The 20,832-nt window shown below is 44.8% G+C and overlaps 1 protein-coding gene across 1 annotated transcript in view; it reads right to left on the reverse strand.

The window, feature by feature from the left end:
- Positions 1-20,832, reverse strand: part of LOC126203566 (fatty acyl-CoA reductase wat-like) — a 206,266-nt gene that overhangs the window by 8,521 nt on the left and 176,913 nt on the right. The window contains exon 7 of the mRNA XM_049937892.1: positions 12,705-12,977. Within this exon, the coding sequence (XP_049793849.1) occupies positions 12,705-12,977 (273 nt within the window). The remainder of the gene's footprint in view (positions 1-12,704; positions 12,978-20,832) is intronic.

A 20,832-nucleotide genomic window follows, 5' to 3' on the forward strand; every position in this document is an offset into this window, starting at 1 on the left:
GATTGTTGAGGCACATTTAAACAAGGATTAAATCATAGCAGGAAGTACATCACACATTTATCAGGTCCAAACAAATCTACAGGCCGGTCTTAATAGTTTGCCTGTGTTTTGTTACGATGGATTCTAGATATAATGAGAATAAAAGTTTAATCCTAACAATACAACGCATTTTATACACTCCTGGAAATTGAAATAAGAACACCGTGAATTCATTGTCCCAGGAAGGGGAAACTTTATTGACACATTCCTGGGGTCAGATACATCACATGATCACACTGACAGAACCACAGGCACATAGACACAGGCAACAGAGCATGCACAATGTCGGCACTAGTACAGTGTATATCCACCTTTCGCAGCAATGCAGGCTGATATTCTCCCATGGAGACGATCGTAGAGATGCTGGATGTAGTCCTGTGGAACGGCTTGCCATGCCATTTCCACCTAGCGCCTCAGTTGGACCAGCGTTCGTGCTGGACGTGCAGACCGCGTGAGACGACGCTTCATCCAGTCCCAAACATGCTCAATGGGGGACAGATCCGGAGATCTTGCTGGCCAGGGTAGTTGACTTACACCTTCTAGAGCACGTTGGGTGGCACGGGATACATGCGGACGTGCATTGTCCTGTTGGAACAGCAAGTTCCCTTGCCGGTCTAGGAATGGTAGAACGATGGGTTCGATGACGGTTTGGATGTACCGTGCACTATTCAGTGTCCCCTCGACGATCACCAGTGGTGTACGGCCAGTGTAGGAGATCGCTCCCCACACCATGATGCCGGGTGTTGGCCCTGTGTGCCTCGGTCGTATGCAGTCCTGATTGTGGCGCTCACCTGCACGGCGCCAAACACGCATACGACCATCATTGGCACCAAGGCAGAAGCGACTCTCATCGCTGAAGACGACACGTCTCCATTCGTCCCTCCATTCACGCCTGTCGCGACACCACTGGAGGCGGGCTGCACGATGTTGGGGCGTGAGCGGAAGACGACCTAACGGTGTGCGGGACCGTAGCCCAGCTTCATGGAGACGGTTGCGAATGGTCCTCGCCGATACCCCAGGAGCAACAGTGTCCCTAATTTGCTGGGAAGTGGCGGTGCGGTCCCCTACGGCACTGCGTAGGATCCTACGGTCTTGGCGTGCATCCGTGCGTCGCTGCGGTCCGGTCCCAGGTCGACGGGCACGTGCACCTTCCGCCGACCACTGGCGACAACATCGATGTACTGTGGAGACCTCACGCCCCACGTGTTGAGCAATTCGGCGGTACGTCCACCCGGCCTCCCGCATGCCCACTATACGCCCTCGCTCAAAGTCCGTCAGCTGCACATACGGTTCACGTCCACGCTGTCGCGGCATGCTACCAGTGTTAAAGACTGCGATGGAGCTCCGTATGCCACGGCAAACTGGCTGACACTGACGGCGGCGGTGCACAAATGCTGCGCAGCTAGCGCCATTCGACGGCCAACACCGCGGTTCCTGGTGTGTCCGCTGTGCCGTGTGTGTGATCATTGCTTGTACAGCCCTCTCGCAGTGTCCGGAGCAAGTATGGTGGGTCTGACACACCGGTGTCAATGTGTTCTTTTTTCCATTTCCAGGAGTGTATAATATGAACTACCAACGGTGGTAGTTCACGTCCACCCAAAATAAAATTCAAAGGAAAAACAAATTTCATTAGTTGTTGGTAACTTTTAACAGCAACATACTATTTAAAGAAGTACTGATGTATAATTGGGGTCCAGGACCTGCCTATCTTCTGGCTCCGTCTTAGCGATACCAACCCATTTTCCGTAATATGCACACTGAGTGGGGGTGGGGATTTGGGTAGCACATTATGACAACAACAAAAAAAAATTTTTAAATACAAGTTTCGATAACCGTCGTTGACATTTGCTTATAACATGCTTTTTAAAGATATACAGATGTGAAAGATGGGTCCGGAACCTAAAAATATGAGTATGACATTTGCTGAAAAAAATCACGATCACTACCAAGACTTAAATTTATGTGTAAAGTTTTAATGAAAAAGTTAATACAATTACATAATCTGATATAAGAAATAATTGAAAACAACTAACACTTTTTTAAAAAATTTAAAATGTAAAGTATATGAAGAGATTGCAATATTTTCAAAAGGCGGGTGTTCAGAAGCACCCTCTCCCAGCTGTGGAAATGGAAATGTCGTGTGGTAGGGCCTCCCGCCGGGTAGACCGTTCGCCTGGTGCAGGTCTTTCGATTTGACGCCACTTCGTCGACCTGCGTGTCGATGGGGATGAAATAATGATGATTAGGACAACACGACACCGAGTCCCTGAGCGGAGAGAATTTCCGACCCAGACGGGGATCGAACCCGGGCCCTTAGAATTGACAGTCTGTCACGCTGACCACTCAGCTACCGGGGTATTGTGAGGGTTAAAGAAATGCTGTCAGGTTTAAAAATAGTAATGGCAACAATTTTAATGGGAATTCAGGAGATACAGTCTCAGACAGTTAATGTGAATATCGAAATATCTGTTGAGGAAAATTGACTATCTACAGAACTAGCTATGCAAATTGGGCATTTTGGTAAATCTGTGAGGCACATGAGTAATGAGGTAAAGAACACCAATATGAAATCTCTCAAATGTCACCAACCATAAAATTATGCGGTAAAATGCTTTTGCTGTCGAAACTATCTTGCGTAAATCACCAGTTAGGAAACCACAAGACATCCGGTAGTAATATTTAGAACAGAGCCGAAAATCAACTGCCGACACGCTGATAATGGCGGAAAGCTAGCCAAAGTGGAATACACAGGAATTTGGTGAAATGCAGTACGTGTGCTTACATGGTAACGCAAGGTATGAAATAGCATGATACACTGACCGCCAGGCCAGGGATGCCAGGGATGGAGACATGAAATGTTGAGCATCTGGATAAGGAGAGTGACTCTAGAAAGAATAATTGATTCTACAACTGGTAATGATCACTAAATATCTGAAATAAGTATTACAGAAGCATAGTACTACAACTGAAAAGTATGGTGTAAAGTCATATAATGTAAAAAAGAAACGAAACTGCAAGAATGGAAACCAACACAATATCCCCAAAACTCAGTAACTTTACTAAGTATTTTTTCAAGCAACATTCGCCTATCAGCTTATAAGTCACAGCATATGGGAAGAAACCTTTATCAGTGTGAAAATGAGCTGCGACAGTAAATTGCAATAGTGTACTAGCATTTAGCCACAAAGCTTTGCATACATTCAAAATATTTTCTGCCTGCGGAATGGTGGCAGAATTTACCCCACAGGAGATAAAAATGGTAAGAATTACGTTAGTTTCTAACTGCGTGTTTTCTCCAGATCAGCAAAATGGTACACGTTGGTAGTAAGATACGCTTCATTCATAATTAAACACTATAGATGTTTATACATCGTCAGTTAATGAGAAAGCACAAATATGTGCAGGTGAGACATGTGATCTACACTCCTGGAAATGGAAAAAAGAACACATTGACACCGGTGTGTCAGACCCACCATACTTGCTCCGGACACTGCGAGAGGGCTGTACAAGCAATGATCACACGCACGGCACAGCGGACACACCAGGAACCGCGGTGTTGGCCGTCGAATGGCGCTAGCTGCGCAGCATTTGTGCACCGCCGCCGTCAGTGTCAGCCAGTTTGCCGTTGCATACGGAGCTCCATCGCAGTCTTTAACTCTGGTAGCATGCCGCGACAGCGTGGACGTGAACCGTATGTGCAGTTGACGGACTTTGAGCGAGGGCGTATAGTGGGCATGCGGGAGGCCGGGTGGACGTACCGCCGAACTGCTCAACACGTGGGGCGTGAGGTCTCCACAGTACATCGATGTTGACGCCAGTGGTCGGCGGAAGGTGCACGTGCCCGTCGACCTGCGACCGGACCGCAGCGACGCACGGATGCACGCCAAGACCGTAGGATCCTACGCAGTGCCGTAGGGGACCGCACCGCCACTTCCCAGCAAATTAGGGACACTGTTGCTCCTGGGGTATCGGCGAGGACCATTCGCAACCGTCTCCATGAAGCTGGGCTACGGTCCCGCACACCGTTAGGCCGTCTTCCGCTCACGCCCCAACATCGTGCAGCCCGCCTCCAGTGGTGTCGCGACAGGCGTGAATGGAAGGACGAATGGAGACGTGTCGTCTTCAGCGATGAGAGTCGCTTCTGCCTTGGTGCCAATGATGGTCGTATGCGTGTTTGGCGCCGTGCAGGTGAGCGCCACAATCAGGACTGCATACGACCGAGGCACACAGGGCCAACACCCGGCATCATGGTGTGGGGAGCGATCTCCTACACTGGCCGTACACCACTGGTGATCGTCGAGGGGACACTGAATAGTGCACGGTACATCCAAACCGTCATCGAACCCATCGTTCTACCATCCCTAGACCGGCAAGGGAACTTGCTGTTCCAACAGGACAATGCACGTCCGCATGTATCCCGTGCCACCCAACGTGCTCTAGAAGGTGTAAGTCAACTACCCTGGCCAGCAAGATCTCCGGATCTGTCCCCCATTGAGCATGTTTGGGACTGGATGAAGCGTCATCTCATGCGGTCTGCACGTCCAGCACGAACGCTGGTCCAACTGAGGCGCCAGGTGGAAATGGTATGGCAAGCCGTTCCACAGGACTACATCCAGCATCTCTACGATCGTCTCCATGGGAGAATAGCAGCCTGCATTGCTGCGAAAGGTGGATATACACTGTACTAGTGCCGACATTGTGCATGCTCTGTTGCCTGTGTCTATGTGCCTGTGGTTCTGTCAGTGTGATCATGTGATGTATCTGACCCCAGGAATGTGTCAATAAAGTTTCCCCTTCCTGGGACAATGAATTCACGGTGTTCTTATTTCAATTTCCAGGAGTGTATTTACATTTGGGTTTCACCTCTTCAAGAATTCCGTATGTATAGAGACACTAACATTGCCAATGCCCTATCCAGTTTACGAGTACGTGGAGCTTATACCAGCAGGACAAAAGCAAATATGGAAAAATATGACCCATTAAACGAAAACTTCTTAGAGGAGAGCTATGCAAACAAAATATTAAAAAATGTGACGGAAGGACAAGACCGTAGCCTACTGCAGAAAATGACTAAATTCTCGACAAATAATGTTGCAAAATTACAGGTTAGGGGTCTGTTTAATAGTGTAGGTTAACATTTGAATGAGGTGAGGCTGTGCCTACATCATAATTCCAGTATGTGGGGTTTTTGGGGACTACAGGAATCAGTCGGAGGTGAAAGCTGTCGCAACACTCTCTCACCATATTCTTCGCTGACACCTCCGTTGTCTTCACCGCTGGTAGGCCACTGAGCCTGCCTATTGTAAGTGTTCGCCGTCTGGCAGTGGTGGCATGCACGAACGTTTGAGGCAATGCCTCGTCGACGCGGCAGCGGAGTCTTGTCGTTTATTGACTCGAGGTGTGTGTAATTTTCAAGTCAGCCGCATCGTCAGCTGCGGTAAGTGGACCACTATGTCCTCAAATTACTTTACATAGCGGTATTCCTTCAGCACCATAACTGCAGGTGCTATGGTCACCAAATACCAACAAGTCATTTAGAAAGCAAAGATGATATTGGTGTTTCGCCTAAGAGATGTGAGTGACTATTGAATTATAAGGGGACTGACTGACATCAGTTGAGTCTTACGTTCCTATTTTAAAACACATATTACCATTGAAAATAGACTGTAATAATTAGAATGAACATCAATTAATGCACACTGACGGGAAAAAATTGCAACACCAAGAAGGCGTTGTGCGACATAAATGAAAGTTGGTAAGTGTGTTTCTACATCTGAAATTTCACGCCAGTGGATGCAAATCAGGTTTGCTTTAAGAAAACACTGTAACAGTCGTGAACGTAATTTTCCTTTGAGATTGTTAGTCAAGAAGTTGCCGTTATCGACGCCTCAGTGAGTTTGAACGACATCATGCAATAAGGCTACGGGAAGTTGGATGTTCCTTCCGCTATATTTCAGATATACTTGCACGAATGTAGCCACAATTATGATTATTGGCAGCAGTATTCACGAGAATGTATGATCGCAAGAATACTGGGTTCCAGACGTCCGCGTGGCACTACCTAGAGGGATGACCATAGTGTTCAGCGTATGGCTCTGGCGCATCCGTAGCAGCAATCTTAGCAGCAGTTGGCACCACAGTGCCACAGATAACTGTTACAGATCGGTTACTTCAAGGATAGCTCCGTGCCACACGCTCTGTAGCGTGCATTCCACTGACCACAAACGACCGCTGTTTGCGACTTCAGTGATGTTAAGCGAGAGCTCAGTGGAGGGGAGGTCTGTTGGGTTTTCTGATCAAAGCTGGTTCTGCCTCGGTGCCGGTGATGGTCGTATGTTGGTTAAAAGGAGACCAGTTGTGGACCTGCAGCCAAACTTACTGCGTGGTAGACGCAGTAGACCTACATAAACCTGGTCCTACTTCTGGGCTTCGTTTTAGTATGACAGCAGAAGCACTCTTGCGATTATCCTACCCATCCTGACTGCAATTTTTTACGTCAGTCTGGGGATTCGACGTATTGTGCTTTCATTCGCGAACAGCCATTCCAGGAGGTGTTTGCGAATAGGGTCACACTCGCCCAATCGCACTTACAACGCAAGATGCTCCACAGCGTGTCAACATGTTGCCTCGGCCTGCTCGAACACCAGATTTGTGTCCGTTTGAGTAGTATCTGACAGTATCGGGCGACAACTCAAGCGTCATCAATAAACTACCATTAACTGTCCCTATATTGACCGACAAAGTGCTACAGGAATAGAACTTCTTCGGACAGATATCCGGCACCTATACAACACATTACGTGCACGCTTGCATGCTCGCGTGCAACATTTTGACGGTCACATCAGTTACTATTGCACCGGCTCCTCACATTTGCAGTGGCTTATGTCGCACTTACATTAACTTGTGAACTTGCAAAGTTACACAATTAAATATGCTATCGAGACAAACGTGTTCCCGAAACTCACTTCTGTACATTAATTACTTTTGGCATTGTGAATTTTTCCGTCGGTGTATAATTATCTTAATTGGGACTTCAATTATTTGAAACATCTGGATATTTATCATCACTGTGTGTTAGCTACAGCCCCTACAGCGTAATGAAAGTGGTCATCATCAACATCTTCACGGTCGGCCAGGCAGACCGTTCATTCAAACAATAATGATTTTTGTCTTGCCGCGGAGTTGAGTTTGCTAACATGAGCGTGATCGTAATTGTCTTCCTCACAGTCGACCATGTAGTCCGTTCACGTAAACAGTAATTCATCATCATCCTTTCATGACTTCCACGGGCGTCCAACATCTGTCAGAGCAGTCGATTTATAGACCTAACACTTTCCAACATGGCTAAAGTCTTTCTTCCTTAATAGGTACCCCTACCAGTTGCGGTCGTTTTCTTCCATTTCTTCGTTTATATTAGATGCCTTTAAATTTTCTTTCACATTTTTATTTCGTCTCTAAGAATATATCCCTCCGTTTTTCTTATGAATTTAATTAATGGCTCTTCTTTCTTTTCAAAGCTCGATTCTCACAACCATACGACAGGGTGGCTATAAGCACTATGGGCCTCAACATCTGAGGTCATCAGTCCCCTAGACTTATAACTACTTAAACCTAACTAACCTAAGACCGTGACACCCATCCATGCCCGAGGCAGGATTCGAACCTGCGACCGTAGCAGCCGGGTGGTTCCGGACTGAAGCGCCTAGAACCGCTCGACCACAGCGGTCGGCTACAACAGGGTGGGCACTGATTATAAAGCTTTCTGCTTCTTGATGTTCCCTGTGTGTGATTGTATCTTGACAGAAATGTTGTTGGTTTAGGGTTTTACCGCAGATTCCTTGCACTTAGGGTGCATATACGGGGTGTTGGGGGTATAAGCGCAGACATTTCTATTGATGACTTAAGGCAGTGCAGTGAACAACATTACATGAGTATTTCAGACTAAAAATTATAGCTATAACAAGTAGTATGCTTTTAAGCTGTCTAGTACCTTCAGACACACATGGTACATGCTAACCATTAACGTTTATTTTCCCCTGGGCAGCAGATCAGGTATTTAAGTGTGTCTGCGTGGACACAAAACGGATAGTCGGTCCATACTGACAGGAGTAGTCCATTTCATGGCGCACTTACGACCTTCCAGAAAACACCAGGTAGTAAATTACATGATATGTTTGCGAGGAAACTGTTAGACGCAGAGAAAAAACAACTAAGACACGAAAAACCGGTAAGTATTAGGGTACCAGTTATCACAACATCTGCACCTATACCCCCAACATCCTGTATATACTACTGATCATGTATTAAATATTGTACATCACTACTCATAAGAGTACTTGTGATAAGAGTCTACATAAATGTGCTAGAGACGTATCGTTAATCGGAATACTTCAGTTTACAGGGCTTAATGTTTGAATAGTGGATACTAATTCTTGAAATATAGAAAAGTTAACAGCTGAATTAATGAATTTGATTATCTTGGCAAGGAAGTTGTCAGCTTGTAAATAATTTATAAAATGCGTGACACAGAAATACTGACTTTATTTGTAAGTTTGATTTATAACGTTGGCTGCAGATCAGTTCTTCGACGAACGTGAAAGTCATTCATTTTAGTGCTTTAACTGGGTTCGGGCTACCATGCCCGTCTCCAGATGGCTAATATTTCCAGTTACATAGACGTTTTGATCAAGTGCGTGGGATCTGCTCCTACACTGCACAAGAACATTTTAATATTTTGTGACAATTTGTAAGCTGTTTAATTAATAAAATACAATTATTTCACATTATATATATAAACAAATACAAATACTTCAGCATGTTTTTATTAATGATACAGCTTATAAGGTTGTACTAAATATTCAAATATACGTGTGCAGTGTAGGAGCAGACGACGTGTGTTGATTAAAGCATCTGTGTAACTGAAAATATTAACCGTTAGAAGATGGGCATGGTAGCTTTAAACCGATGAAAAGTATATGTGGCTGGTTTCGTCATTCAACTACTAGAGACAAGATATCTTACACTGAATGCCCTCTTGGCGAGAACTTGATACTACAGTGAACGTTGCCTCAAAATAAATTGAGAGCACAGAATAAGCCAGGAAACTTGTTATTAAATAGCAGACAACAGTAAATAACAACTTCACGAGCATTGTATCTACTCTAAATCAACAAATACACCAAAAGCTAAAACTGATTCTTGAATCCAAATTTACCATAGCTACAATAGCTATTTAAAGTGATCTAGAGAAGTCCTATATATTGTTAGAACAAGGAGGAACAAAAAGGGTTCGACACTGCAGAAACAAAAGATCAGAGACGAACACAAGCTTAGAAATGATTTAATAGCACTCCCAAGGGGGCTAATTTAACACAGATCACTCCAGTACGAGAGTGCATTTCAAGATAGGATAAGATGCATTTGCAGTAGCACTGCTCCGAAGCCAACAGTGCACAGAACGCACTGAATGATACACTTGCTGGGCAACACTAAAGAGAACCGCTGTCCATTCGCAGAACCGCTGTTCTCATCGAACACCACAGGGACGTCCCCCTTCCTCCCCCCTCGGTGTGCTGCCATGCAGCGACCCATACCACAGGTAGAATTCACTCGCATACGGCCTACATCTACATCTACATTTATACTCCGCAAGCCACTCAACGGTGTGTGACGGAGGGCACTTTACGTGCCACTGTCATTACCTCCCTTTCCTGTTCCAGTCGCGTATGGTTCGCGAGAAGAACGACTGCCGGAAAGCCTCCGTGCGCGCTCGAATCTCTCTAATTTTACATTCGTGATCTCCACGGGAGGTATAAGTAGGGGGAAGCAATATATTCGATACCTCATCCAGAAACGCACCCTCTGGAAACCTGGACAGCAAGCTACACCGCGATGCAGAGCGCCTCTCTTGCAGAGTCTGCCACTTGAGTTTGCTAAACATACGCGTAACGCTATCACGCTTACCAAATAACCCTGTGACGAAACGCGCCGCTCTTCTTTGGATCTTCTCTATCTCCTCTGTCAACCAGACCTGGTACGGATCCCACACTGATGTGCAATACTCAAGTGTAGGTCGAACGAGTGTTTTGTAAGGCACCTCCTTTGCCGATGGACTACATTTTCTAAGGACTCTCCCAATGAATCTCAACCTGACACCCGCCTTACCAGCAATTAATTTTATATGATCATTCCACTTCAAATCGTTCCGCACGCATACTCCCAGATATTTTACAGAAGTAACTGCTACCAGTGTTTGTTCCGCTATAATATAATCATACAATAAAGGAGCCTTCTTTCTATGTATTCGCAAAACATTACATTTGTCTATGTTAAGAGTCAGTTGCCACTCCCTGCACCAAGTGCCTATCCGCTGCAGATCTTCCTGCATTTCGCTGCAATTTTATAATGCTGCAACCTCTATGTATACTACAGCATCATCCGCGAAAAGCCGCATGGAACTTCCGACACTATCTAGTAGGTCATTTATAAATATTGTGAAAAGCAATGGTCCCATAACACTCCCCTGTGGCACACCAGAGGTGACTTTAACGTCTCTAGACGTCTCTCCATTGAGAATAACATGCTGTGTTCTGTTTGCTAAAAACTCTTCAATCCAGCCACAGAGCTGGTCTGATATTTCGCAGGCTCTTACTTTGTTTATCAGGCGACAGTGCGGAACTGTATCGAACGCCTTCCGGAAGTCAAGGAAAATGGCATCTACCTGGGAGCCTGTATCTAATATTTTCTGGGTCTCATGAACAAATAAAGCGAGTTGGGTCTCATACGATCGCTGTTTCCGGAGTCCATGTTCATTCCTACAGAGTAGATTCTGGGTTTCCAGAAATGACATGATACGCGAGCAAAAAACCTGTCGAATCTTCGTAGGAACTATGGCGCCTGGCTCCATCTGCTTGATTTTTCAGGGACTGATGTCGACGTGTCGATAACAAGCTGCTCGTAGCTCAGGTCCGGCATTGCACCAGATTTCGACAGAACTATCAGCTCTGTCCTTGCTGTGGAACTTTCCCTGCGCGCTCTCTTCCTCTTCAAACGGCACTGATTACGTATTTGTTTATATGTTCAGATGTGCTAACAAAACTAACGGGGTTCCATTTAAAAAAAAACGTAGGTTTGTGTTAAAAAACATACTTATGTGCAATTTTTTATGGTTTGTATTAACCAATTACACTAGCCCCTCTCCTCACGTTCGGTCTGTGGAATCGATTCGTCAGTATTTGATGTGGTTTACGAAATATATCCAGCGGTAACGTTAGGTGACTCACCCTGTATATTGTTCTGAAAATGTCGCTTGGCACGGAGGTGCGTTCGGAGCACAGAGCTGTCACTGAGTTTCCTTCGGCGGAAAACCAGAGCATCGCACACATCCACAGGCGCTTGCAGAATGTCTACGGAGACGTGGCAGCCCACAGAAGCAGAACTCTCAGATCTCCCGCGTGACGGCCGGCCGCACGCAGCTGTGACTCCTGCAGCGTTGAAACGTGCAGAAATCCTAATCCGAGATGATCGACGGATCACCATAAAGCACTTCACTGTTCTATGACAATGCAAGGCCTCGCACAAGTCTGCATACCGGAGACGAGCTCACGTAACTTCATTGGGCTGTTCTTTCTCATCCTCACCAGTATCCCACACCCTCCGACTTCTACCTGTTCGACCCATCGAAGGATGTACTCCGCGGGAAGCAGCACGTTTGATATAGCCAGACCTCGGCTCCGATGTCGCCCATTAGAGTGGTACCCTGCGGGCATACAAGCCGTCCCAGTAATATGGCGCAAGACCTTCGCATTGAACGAACTTCATGTTGAAAAATAGTTAGTTCTGACCAAAAGACTGGTGAATAATATGGTGTACTGGAATCCTGAATAAAACCAATCCGCTTTCAGAAAAAAGTATTGATACCCTTCACGTTTCTGGATGCAAAGTATTGTTGTACAAATCAACATTACTGCAACCATTCCATGTGGCTGAAACGTTGATGGCATTGCTGTTTGCAACTAACGTTAACGTAGTCACATATCTGCGAACGTTTTATGGAAGATGATGATAATCGTGGGGGCCTACGCTCAAAGTATTTCATCAGTTGGTGATGTGTCATTCAATCCATGACGAATATAGCTACAGCATGAGTATGGACAGGATAAATTCGAAATGATATTCTCTACTATAACTCGATGCCACAGCAGGTTCCGCAGAAACGTTTGTCAGTATGTTTTGTACAAGCTTTCGTTTTCAGACTGTGCTCCATTTTCCGATTACATTTGATTTATTTTGATGTCTCCTACGGGGGTAAATTTTTCTCAAATTCTAGTGTAGATTAGTTGTAATTTGTGATGAATCTCTTGGGCTTCATTGGCTATTACTGGTGTTCCTACAGCGTTCAAGCAGTTGAAATGTCCAGTACCGATAAACAAATTTTCTTCTTCCTGTGAAAGAGGACTAGCACCATGAGGTAAACAACTTGGGGTTAGGTCAGAGAATTTACCGCACTCTTGGAGAACACGTTTACATTATATACTCAGAAATTTTGATCATGTAACATAGATATGTTAATAATAACTCACAAAATTTTGGACAATGAATTCAACAGCAAAGGTTGTGCAACAAAAAATGAAAGCTGTCAGTACAGAATTGTCAGGGTTACTTACATTGGTTTCATTCCCTTGAGATACAGAAACGAATCTACGATCATAGCTGGAATTAGGTGGAGGACGACAGCGGCGATAACGTACAAGTATTTCTCCTTGAGCAGTACGACGTAAGCGACCCATAAGTTTCGTATGCTGGGATAATCGGTGCCTTTCTGTACGTAGCGGCATAAAAGATCCCAGGATATGGGATGGCGTGGCGTCGACACGTAGTTGTAGATGACTGGTTCAGCTGTAGCCCGCTGTGTCGGAGTTTGACTGCTGTGTCTGCACCTGCAATAGTAACACCATCAGTGAGTAGAGAGACTCAGATCTCAGAAGGTCGCTGCCACGTGCACTAGAATATTCAGTGGTGTGTCAAAAGTCACGACACCTGGTGGTCTACTGTAGAATTTAGTTGGTCCAGAGAAATTTGTATTGCAGAAATACTGATACTATGAAGGCGTGCTGAAAAGTAAAGGCTCGTAATTTTTATGTGAAAATTCTTGAAGCTCTCAAAACAAAACTAGCTTTGTTAACAAAATGGTTCAAATGGCTCTGAGCACTATGGGACTCAACTGCTGAGGTCATTAGTCCCCTAGAACTTAGAACTAGTTAAACCTAACTAACCTAAGGACATCACAAACATCCATGCCCGAGGCAGGATTCGAACCTGCGACCGTAGCGGTCTTGCGGTTCCAGACTGCAGCGCCTTTAATCGCACGGCCACTTCGGCCGGCTCTTTGTTAACAGTCTCGTCTGTATTCTTCATGTCTACATATTTATTTGACGACACAGTCACGTTGGCGACGAACACGTTTTTCCCAGAGACCAGTTTGTTGATTCCGTCACTAGTAGAATGTTTGACTTTGCTGACGGGATCGTAACCTTACCTACCCTTACACTCGGAGGGGTTCTTTAAGTTTTGGAAACAGGTGAAAATCTGGTTGGATCAGATCAAGAGTATATAGAGGATGGGTCCAGGTCCGAACTGTATGGAGGATGATCGATGACGAGGAGTCCAAGGCGTCGGATTGTTGCAGATGTCAGAACGCTCGTATGTGGTCTTGAATTGTCATGATAAATGAGAGAGTCCTCCATGTGAGGGAAAATTATTCGAATTTGTGCTTTAGGTTGTCTGAGAGTCTACAGTACGTTGTTTGTCACGCAGCAACGTAGTTATTGTGCACACTGCCCTCTAGCGGCAGAGCGTTGCAAAATGCGTCGGTGAAGCGGGCAAGTCGACAGAGTAATATGCATGACACGTATTACCTCAACCGATTTTGAGAACAGAATAAGAATTCGGTGGCACTGCCTTCCAGCACGCTCTCGTACATTCAGAGCAGAGGCGTTGTTGAACACAGTGCCACATGCCATCAAAAAGTACAGGAAAGTTGTTAACCCACTTCTTATTTTTGTTTACGCATTTTTCTTTTGTATTTCTGCTCCTTGCCAATGAATAGGCCAGATCACTCGTTTCTGTCCTAGGACAGTGGGTACCAGCAAGAGGGATTCACTTGAGTGCCTGTCGTATGTTCGCATTCAGATAATAACGCATCAAAGCTGAGCTCATAGTATATGTGTACTAGCCTATTGAGCACGACATACTATCAAAATTTCGACTGTCGTTCTATGCACCAGCTTGCGAGAAAAACTACAGTCGTGAAAGTGCTGTGTAGGATCATTCTTCGCCTTTTGCCCTGTACAATCGCGCACGTCACAGTATTCGATGGCCGTTTATTAATACCAGTCCACGACTCTCGCTATCCACTCAAAACTTGCAAACAGTGCTCCAGCAGTGTACGTCACATACAGGATGGTCCGCCACTTACTAATACCACTCTTGGAGTTTCCCGCTACGTATCAAGCAGCAAGCAGTTGTTGCAATAGTGTACTTTTAGCACGAGGTGACGAAATGCTCCCACTTCTTGCCCCCTAACGAAATTCTAGAGTACGAGGGACACAAAAAATTCATCACACCACTACCTTGACAGCTTTTTCCCCCAGTGGAATCTTTAGTGCCCATGGGGCTGCACCAGTGGTCGAGCTGCCGAAAGATTCTTGTTGTATGAAGATCAGCACTACAACAGGGTCATTTTCAGTCAAGGATCTATGTTTATGCTCGCCAGCTTCACACACACTGCTCATTAGAAAACTAATGATGATCCTCACTCTTCCTTGGTGAAATGACAAATGCCACTCGGTAATTAATAAGAGACCTACGGCTCTACGGAGGTACAAGTTTTGGCCATCTGATGGGAACTTCACACCCTAAACAGCAAGAGCGATATTGCGCGGACTACGGAGGAGCACTTGGCTCACATTAATCTCAGACGAGATTCAGCTTTCCGTCACTACTGAGTGCTTACCGAGAGAGGAAGCTGGGACTTCATATCCCCTAATGGTCAGGTTTATCACTGTCCACACTCAGTCACGATTGGCTGTAGCACGAAACTCGGCACCTCGTCACGACAAGATACTAAGTAGCATGTTCCTGCATCTCACTGGCCTTCCTTAGAAAATAGACTTTCAAATTTTTATCTTCATGGTGTGGGTTCCTGTAGTCATGTCCTAGTTCATGAACCACGGGCAACGTATGAGTGGCCAAGTAAGTGGTCCCGACAGACGGGATACCAGTTACTTTGGAATAAGGCTGGGCATCTCGGACATATTCTGAGTCGTGGTCACCTTTGTGCTCATATGGCAAAGACTATCAAATCCACCGGTTAGTCCCTCAGCCGTTAGGGGTAAAACCCAATGGGACTCGGGGCAAGTAAGGCTAGCAACCTGCTTCCCTGGTACTTTAAATATGATGCTGGCAACAATCAGAGCAAAGTGCCTCGGACCTTTGGAGGTGACGGAGTCCCACCTCTAACTGACAAACCAGGGACTCCTAAGATACAACTTGGCAAACAAATGGTACTGAGATGGGGAGCTATTAATATCAATGGGGGCTACTCTGGGAAGAAGGTAGAGCTGGCAGAGGCTGCAAGTAAGATGGGGCTGGACGTTTTAGCTGTTAGTGACATTCGGGTAAGGGGTGAGAAAGAAGAGGAAGTGGGAGAATACAAGGTCTACCTGTCAGGAGTCAAAGCAGGAATAGCACAATGGGGTGTAGGGCTTTACATCAGGAAAGAAATGGAACCCAGTGTAGTTGCAATAAGGTATGTAAACGAACGACTGATGTGGATAGATTTGACAGTGTCTAGCAAGAAAATTAGGATTGGGTCAGTATATTCGCATTGTGAAGGGACAGATCAAGATAAGATGGATAGTTTTTATGAGGCACTCGGTGATGTAGTTGTTAGAGTAAAGGACAAGGACAGTGTTCTGCTCATGGGTGATTTTAACGCCAGGATTGGAAATCGAACAGAAGGGTACGAAAAGGTTATGGGTAAATTTGGAGAGGATATGGAGGCCAACAGGAACGGGAAACAACTCTTGGATTTCTGTGCCAGTATGGGCTTAGTAATCACATTCACCGGTATACTTGGGAAGGCAGGGGAACCAGATCTGTCATTGACTATATAATAACAGATCAGGAATTCAGGAAGGCTGTGAGGGACACACGTGTATTCAGGGGATTCTTTGATGACACTGATCATTATTTAATCTGCAGTGAAATTGGGATTGTGAGGCCGAAAGTGCAGGAGGTCAGATCCATATGTAGGAGGATAAGAGTGGAGAAACTTCAGGATAAGGAAATCAGGCACAAGTACATAACAGCGATCTCAGAAAGGTACCAGTTAGTTGAATGTAGTCAATTACAGTCATTGTAAAAGGAATGGACAAGGTACAGGGACACAGTACTAGAAGTGGCTAAAGAATGTCTTGGAACAGTAGTGTGTAAAAGTAGGATGAAGCAAACAGCTTGGTGGAATGATACAGTCAAGGCAGCCTGTAAAAGGAAAAAGAAGGCATATCAAAAATGGCTACATACCAGAACCCAGGTAGACAGAGAAAGTTATGTTGAAGAAAGAAACAAAGCCAAACAGATAATTGCAGCATCCAAGAAGAAATCGTGGGAAGACTTTGGAAACAGGTTGGAGACTATGGGTCAAGCTGCTGGAAAACCATTCTGGAGTGTAATTAGCAGTCTTCGAAAGGGAGGTAAGAAGGAAATGACAAGTATTTTGGACAGGTCAGGAAAACTGCTGGTGAATCCTGTGGATGCCTTGGGCAGATGGAGGGAATATTTTGAAGAGTTGCTCAATGTAGGTGAAAATGCGATCAGTAATGTTTCAGATTTCGAGGTAGAATGGGATAGGAATGATGATGGAAATAGGATCACATTTGAGGAAGTGGAAAAAATGGTCAATAGATTGCAGTGCAATAAAGCGGCTGGGGTGGATGAAATTAAGTCGGAACTCATCAAATACAGTGGAATGTCAGGTCTTAAATGGCTACACAGGATAATTGAAATGGCCTGGGAGTCGGGACAGGTTCCATCAGACTGGACAAAAGCAGTAATCACACCAATCTTTAAACATGAAAACAGAAAAGATTGTAACAACTACAGAGGTATCTCTTTAATCAGCGTTGTGGGTAAAATCTTCTCAGGTATTGTTGAAAGGAAAGTGCGAGTATAAGTTGAGGACCAATTGGATGAAAATCAGTGTGGGTTTAGGCCTCTTAGAGGTTGTCAGGACCAGATCTTTAGCTTACGGCAAATAATGGAGAAGTGTTATGAGTGGAACAGGGAATTGTATCTATGCTTTATAGATCTAGAAAAGGCATATGGCCGGGTTCCTAGGAGGAAGTTATTGTCTGTTCTACAAGATTATGGAATAGGAGGCAAACTTTTGCAAGCAATTAAAGGTCTTTACATGGATAGTCAGGCAGCAGTTAGAGTTGACGGTAAATTGAGTTCATGGTTCAGAGTAGTCTCAGGGGTAAGACAAGGCTGCAACCTGTCTCCACTGTTGTTCATATTATTTATGGATCATATGTTGAAAACAATAGACTGGCTGGGTGAGATTAAGATATGTGAACACAAAATAAGCAGTCTTGCATATGCGGATGACTTAGTTGTGATGGCAGATTCGATTGAATGTTTGCAAAGTAATATTTCAGAGCTAGATCAGAAATGTAAGGACTATGGTATGAAGATTAGCATCTCCAAAACGAAAGTAATGTCAGTGGGAAAGAAATATAAACCGATTGAGTGCCAAATAGGAGGAACAAAGTTAGAACAGGTGGACGGTTTCAAGTACTTAGGATGCATATTCTCACAGGATGGCGACATAGTGAAAGAACTGGAAGCGAGGTGTAGCAAAGCTAATGCAGTGAGCGCTCAGCTACGATCTACTCTCTTCTGCAAGAAGGAAGTCAGTACCAAGACTAAGTTATCTGTGCACCGTTCAATCTTCCGACCAACTTTGTTGTATGGGAGCGAAAGCTGGGTGGATTCAGGTTACCTTATCAACAAGGTTGAGGTTACGGATATGAAAGTAGCTAGGATGATTGCAGGTACTAGTAGATGGGAACAATGGCAGGAGGGTGTCCACAATGAGGAAATCAAAGAAAAACTGGGAATGAACTCTATAGATGTAGCAGTCAGGGCGAACAGACTTAGATGGTGGGGTCATGTTACACGCATGGGAGAAGCAAGGTTACCCAAGAGACTCATGGGTTCAGCAGTAGAGGGTAGGAGGAGTCGGGGCAGACCGAGGAGAAGGTACCTGGATTCGGTTAAGAATGATTTTGAAGTAATTGGTTTAACATCAGAAGAGGCACCAATGTTAGCACTGAATAGGGGATCATGGAGGAACTGTATAAGGGGGGCTATGCTCCAGACTGAACGCTGAAAGGCATAATCAGTCTTAAATGATGATGATGATGATGATGATGAATTTTTATCTTAATACGGGAAACTGAACAACATCCTAACGCAAGGAATTTATTTTAATACACCTTCTTATACCTGGGAGGAGAAAGAAGTCCCCAGCAGCTATCACAGTGCTGCTCTCGCCAGCTATGTGGGAAAGACTTCGGTCCAGATAGACATCCACCACCTTGCATGGATCTTAGAATCCAGGTAGCTCCTTATTAGCTTAGAGTGTGGGTTCATGAGTTACCACTCCACCGTTGATAACACAACTGTGTTGGAGATGGCAATGATTTCGTACTCTCCAGTCAGTCCTACGATTCGTATCTATCGCTTTTCACGTCTTTCACCTCTAGGAATCTTTGTTAATGTGGAAAACGCCGAGTTACACCGCGATTCTATATCGAAGTTAAATTACCCTTAAAAAATTTTAAAAATGTTTCCCTCATTTCATGAAACTAAGCTTACAAATTTTGGATTGAGAAAAACAAATACTCGTCATAAAAATACTTGTTAGCTTTAGATCCTGTCACATACAATGTGTAGAAGTATTTTATGTTAACGGATTAAGAGAAAACGGTACATTTTATTTACATATGCCAACAGGAGTGGCCGTGGGATTCTAGGCGCTACAGTCTGGAACCGAGCTACCGCTACGGTCGCAGGTTCGAATCCTGCCTCGGGCATGGATGTGTGTGATGTCCTTAGGTTAGTTAGGTTTAATTAGTTCTAAGTTCTAGGCGGCTGATGATCTCAGAAGTTAAGTCGCATAGTGCTCAGAGCCATTTGAACCATATGCCAACAACATTGAAAGTCCATTTAATTTCTCTTAATGACAGGCACCTGGCAGTTAGTTGGATCTGAAGGAAATTTTATGGTCGCTTTTTGACGCCATTGTCTTTTTTCTTGCCTCTTGTCAATTTGCGGAGCATCTCTGCACACATAGCATCAGTGATCCACCAGCTTTGTGTCATTCCAACCACCCAGATATAGATTGAGATTTTCAGTCTGCAGCGGAGTGTGCGCTGATATGAAGCTTCCTGGTAGATTAAAACTGTGTGCCGGGCCAAAACTCGAACTCGAGACCTTTGCCTTTCGCAGGCAAGGTGTTCTCCACCATCTGAGCTACCGAAGCACGACTCACGCCCCGTCCTCACAGCTTTACTTCTGCCAGTACCTCGTCTCCTACTTTCCAAACTTTACAGAAGCTCTCCTACAAACCTTACAGTACTAGCACTCCTGAGAGAAAGGATATGGCGGAGACAATGCTTAGCCACAGCCTGGGGGATGTTTCCAGCATTCTAATGTTTGGACAGTAGGAGAGGCGGTACTGGCAGAAGTAAAGCTGTGAGGACGAGGCGTGAGTTGTGCTTGGGTAGCTCAGATGGTAAGCCGGCACGGTAGCTCAGCGTGTTCGGTCAGAGGGCTGCGTGCTCTCTGTAATAAAAAAACTGAGTCAAGGAACCAACGATCAGTTTGAACGGATGTCTTGTGACGTCCGCCCCGACCAAACGCAACGAACTATATCGAACAAAAAAAAAAAAAAAGGATGGTAGAGCACTTGCCCGCGTAAGGCAAACGTCCCGAGTTCGAGTCTCGGTCCGGCACACAGTTTTAATCTGCCAAGAAGTCTTACCCAGATGTATTCGTTCGATCACACAAATATTTTTCTCTGTGTTCATCACTGACGGCACAACTGGTAGAGAAAATGTATTGTTGGGAGTGCAGAAAATTGATTTTAAGGGACATGTTGCATACTAGTAAATGTGGTATTAGCAGGAGCACTGTCACCAATTGACGGTAGGTTTCACCTCTTATGTCACCTGGAAATGCAAAAATCCAAATTGACTCTTTTTAAGGCCCCCAAAGATTACTTTCTTTTCCCATGCAAAATTCAATCAAACGGAGTCTTCTTTACTTCTTAACTTTTGCATCACTTAAAGTAAGGTAGCTGTCTCTTAAGTACTTAAAGACTATTCTTTCTCAGAAACTTTACGTTTACTGGATTCAGAAGAATAAAGGTAAACAATTTTAAGGATCGTGTACCTCCAATTTTACTACGTCACGTAACGATAAACCCAGCATTTAGAAATAAGTCTGATAGGCAGCCTTCAGAGGAGGTGGCAGATTGAGTTTGTGTGAGAAAATTGTAGTCGACCATAAATGTAACAACAATTATTATCTGAGTTCACATGTTTTCGCATCTTTTTTATTCAACTAATTTTTGCCTTCCAAAACATATGGTAACCAAAAATTCAGCACCAGTTACAGTGCAAACTATATATACTTACACCCACAACAACAGTAATAAACCAGAAAAAG

Source organism: Schistocerca nitens, chromosome 9 (assembly GCF_023898315.1).
Source record: "Schistocerca nitens isolate TAMUIC-IGC-003100 chromosome 9, iqSchNite1.1, whole genome shotgun sequence".
NCBI lineage: Eukaryota > Metazoa > Arthropoda > Insecta > Orthoptera > Acrididae > Schistocerca > Schistocerca nitens.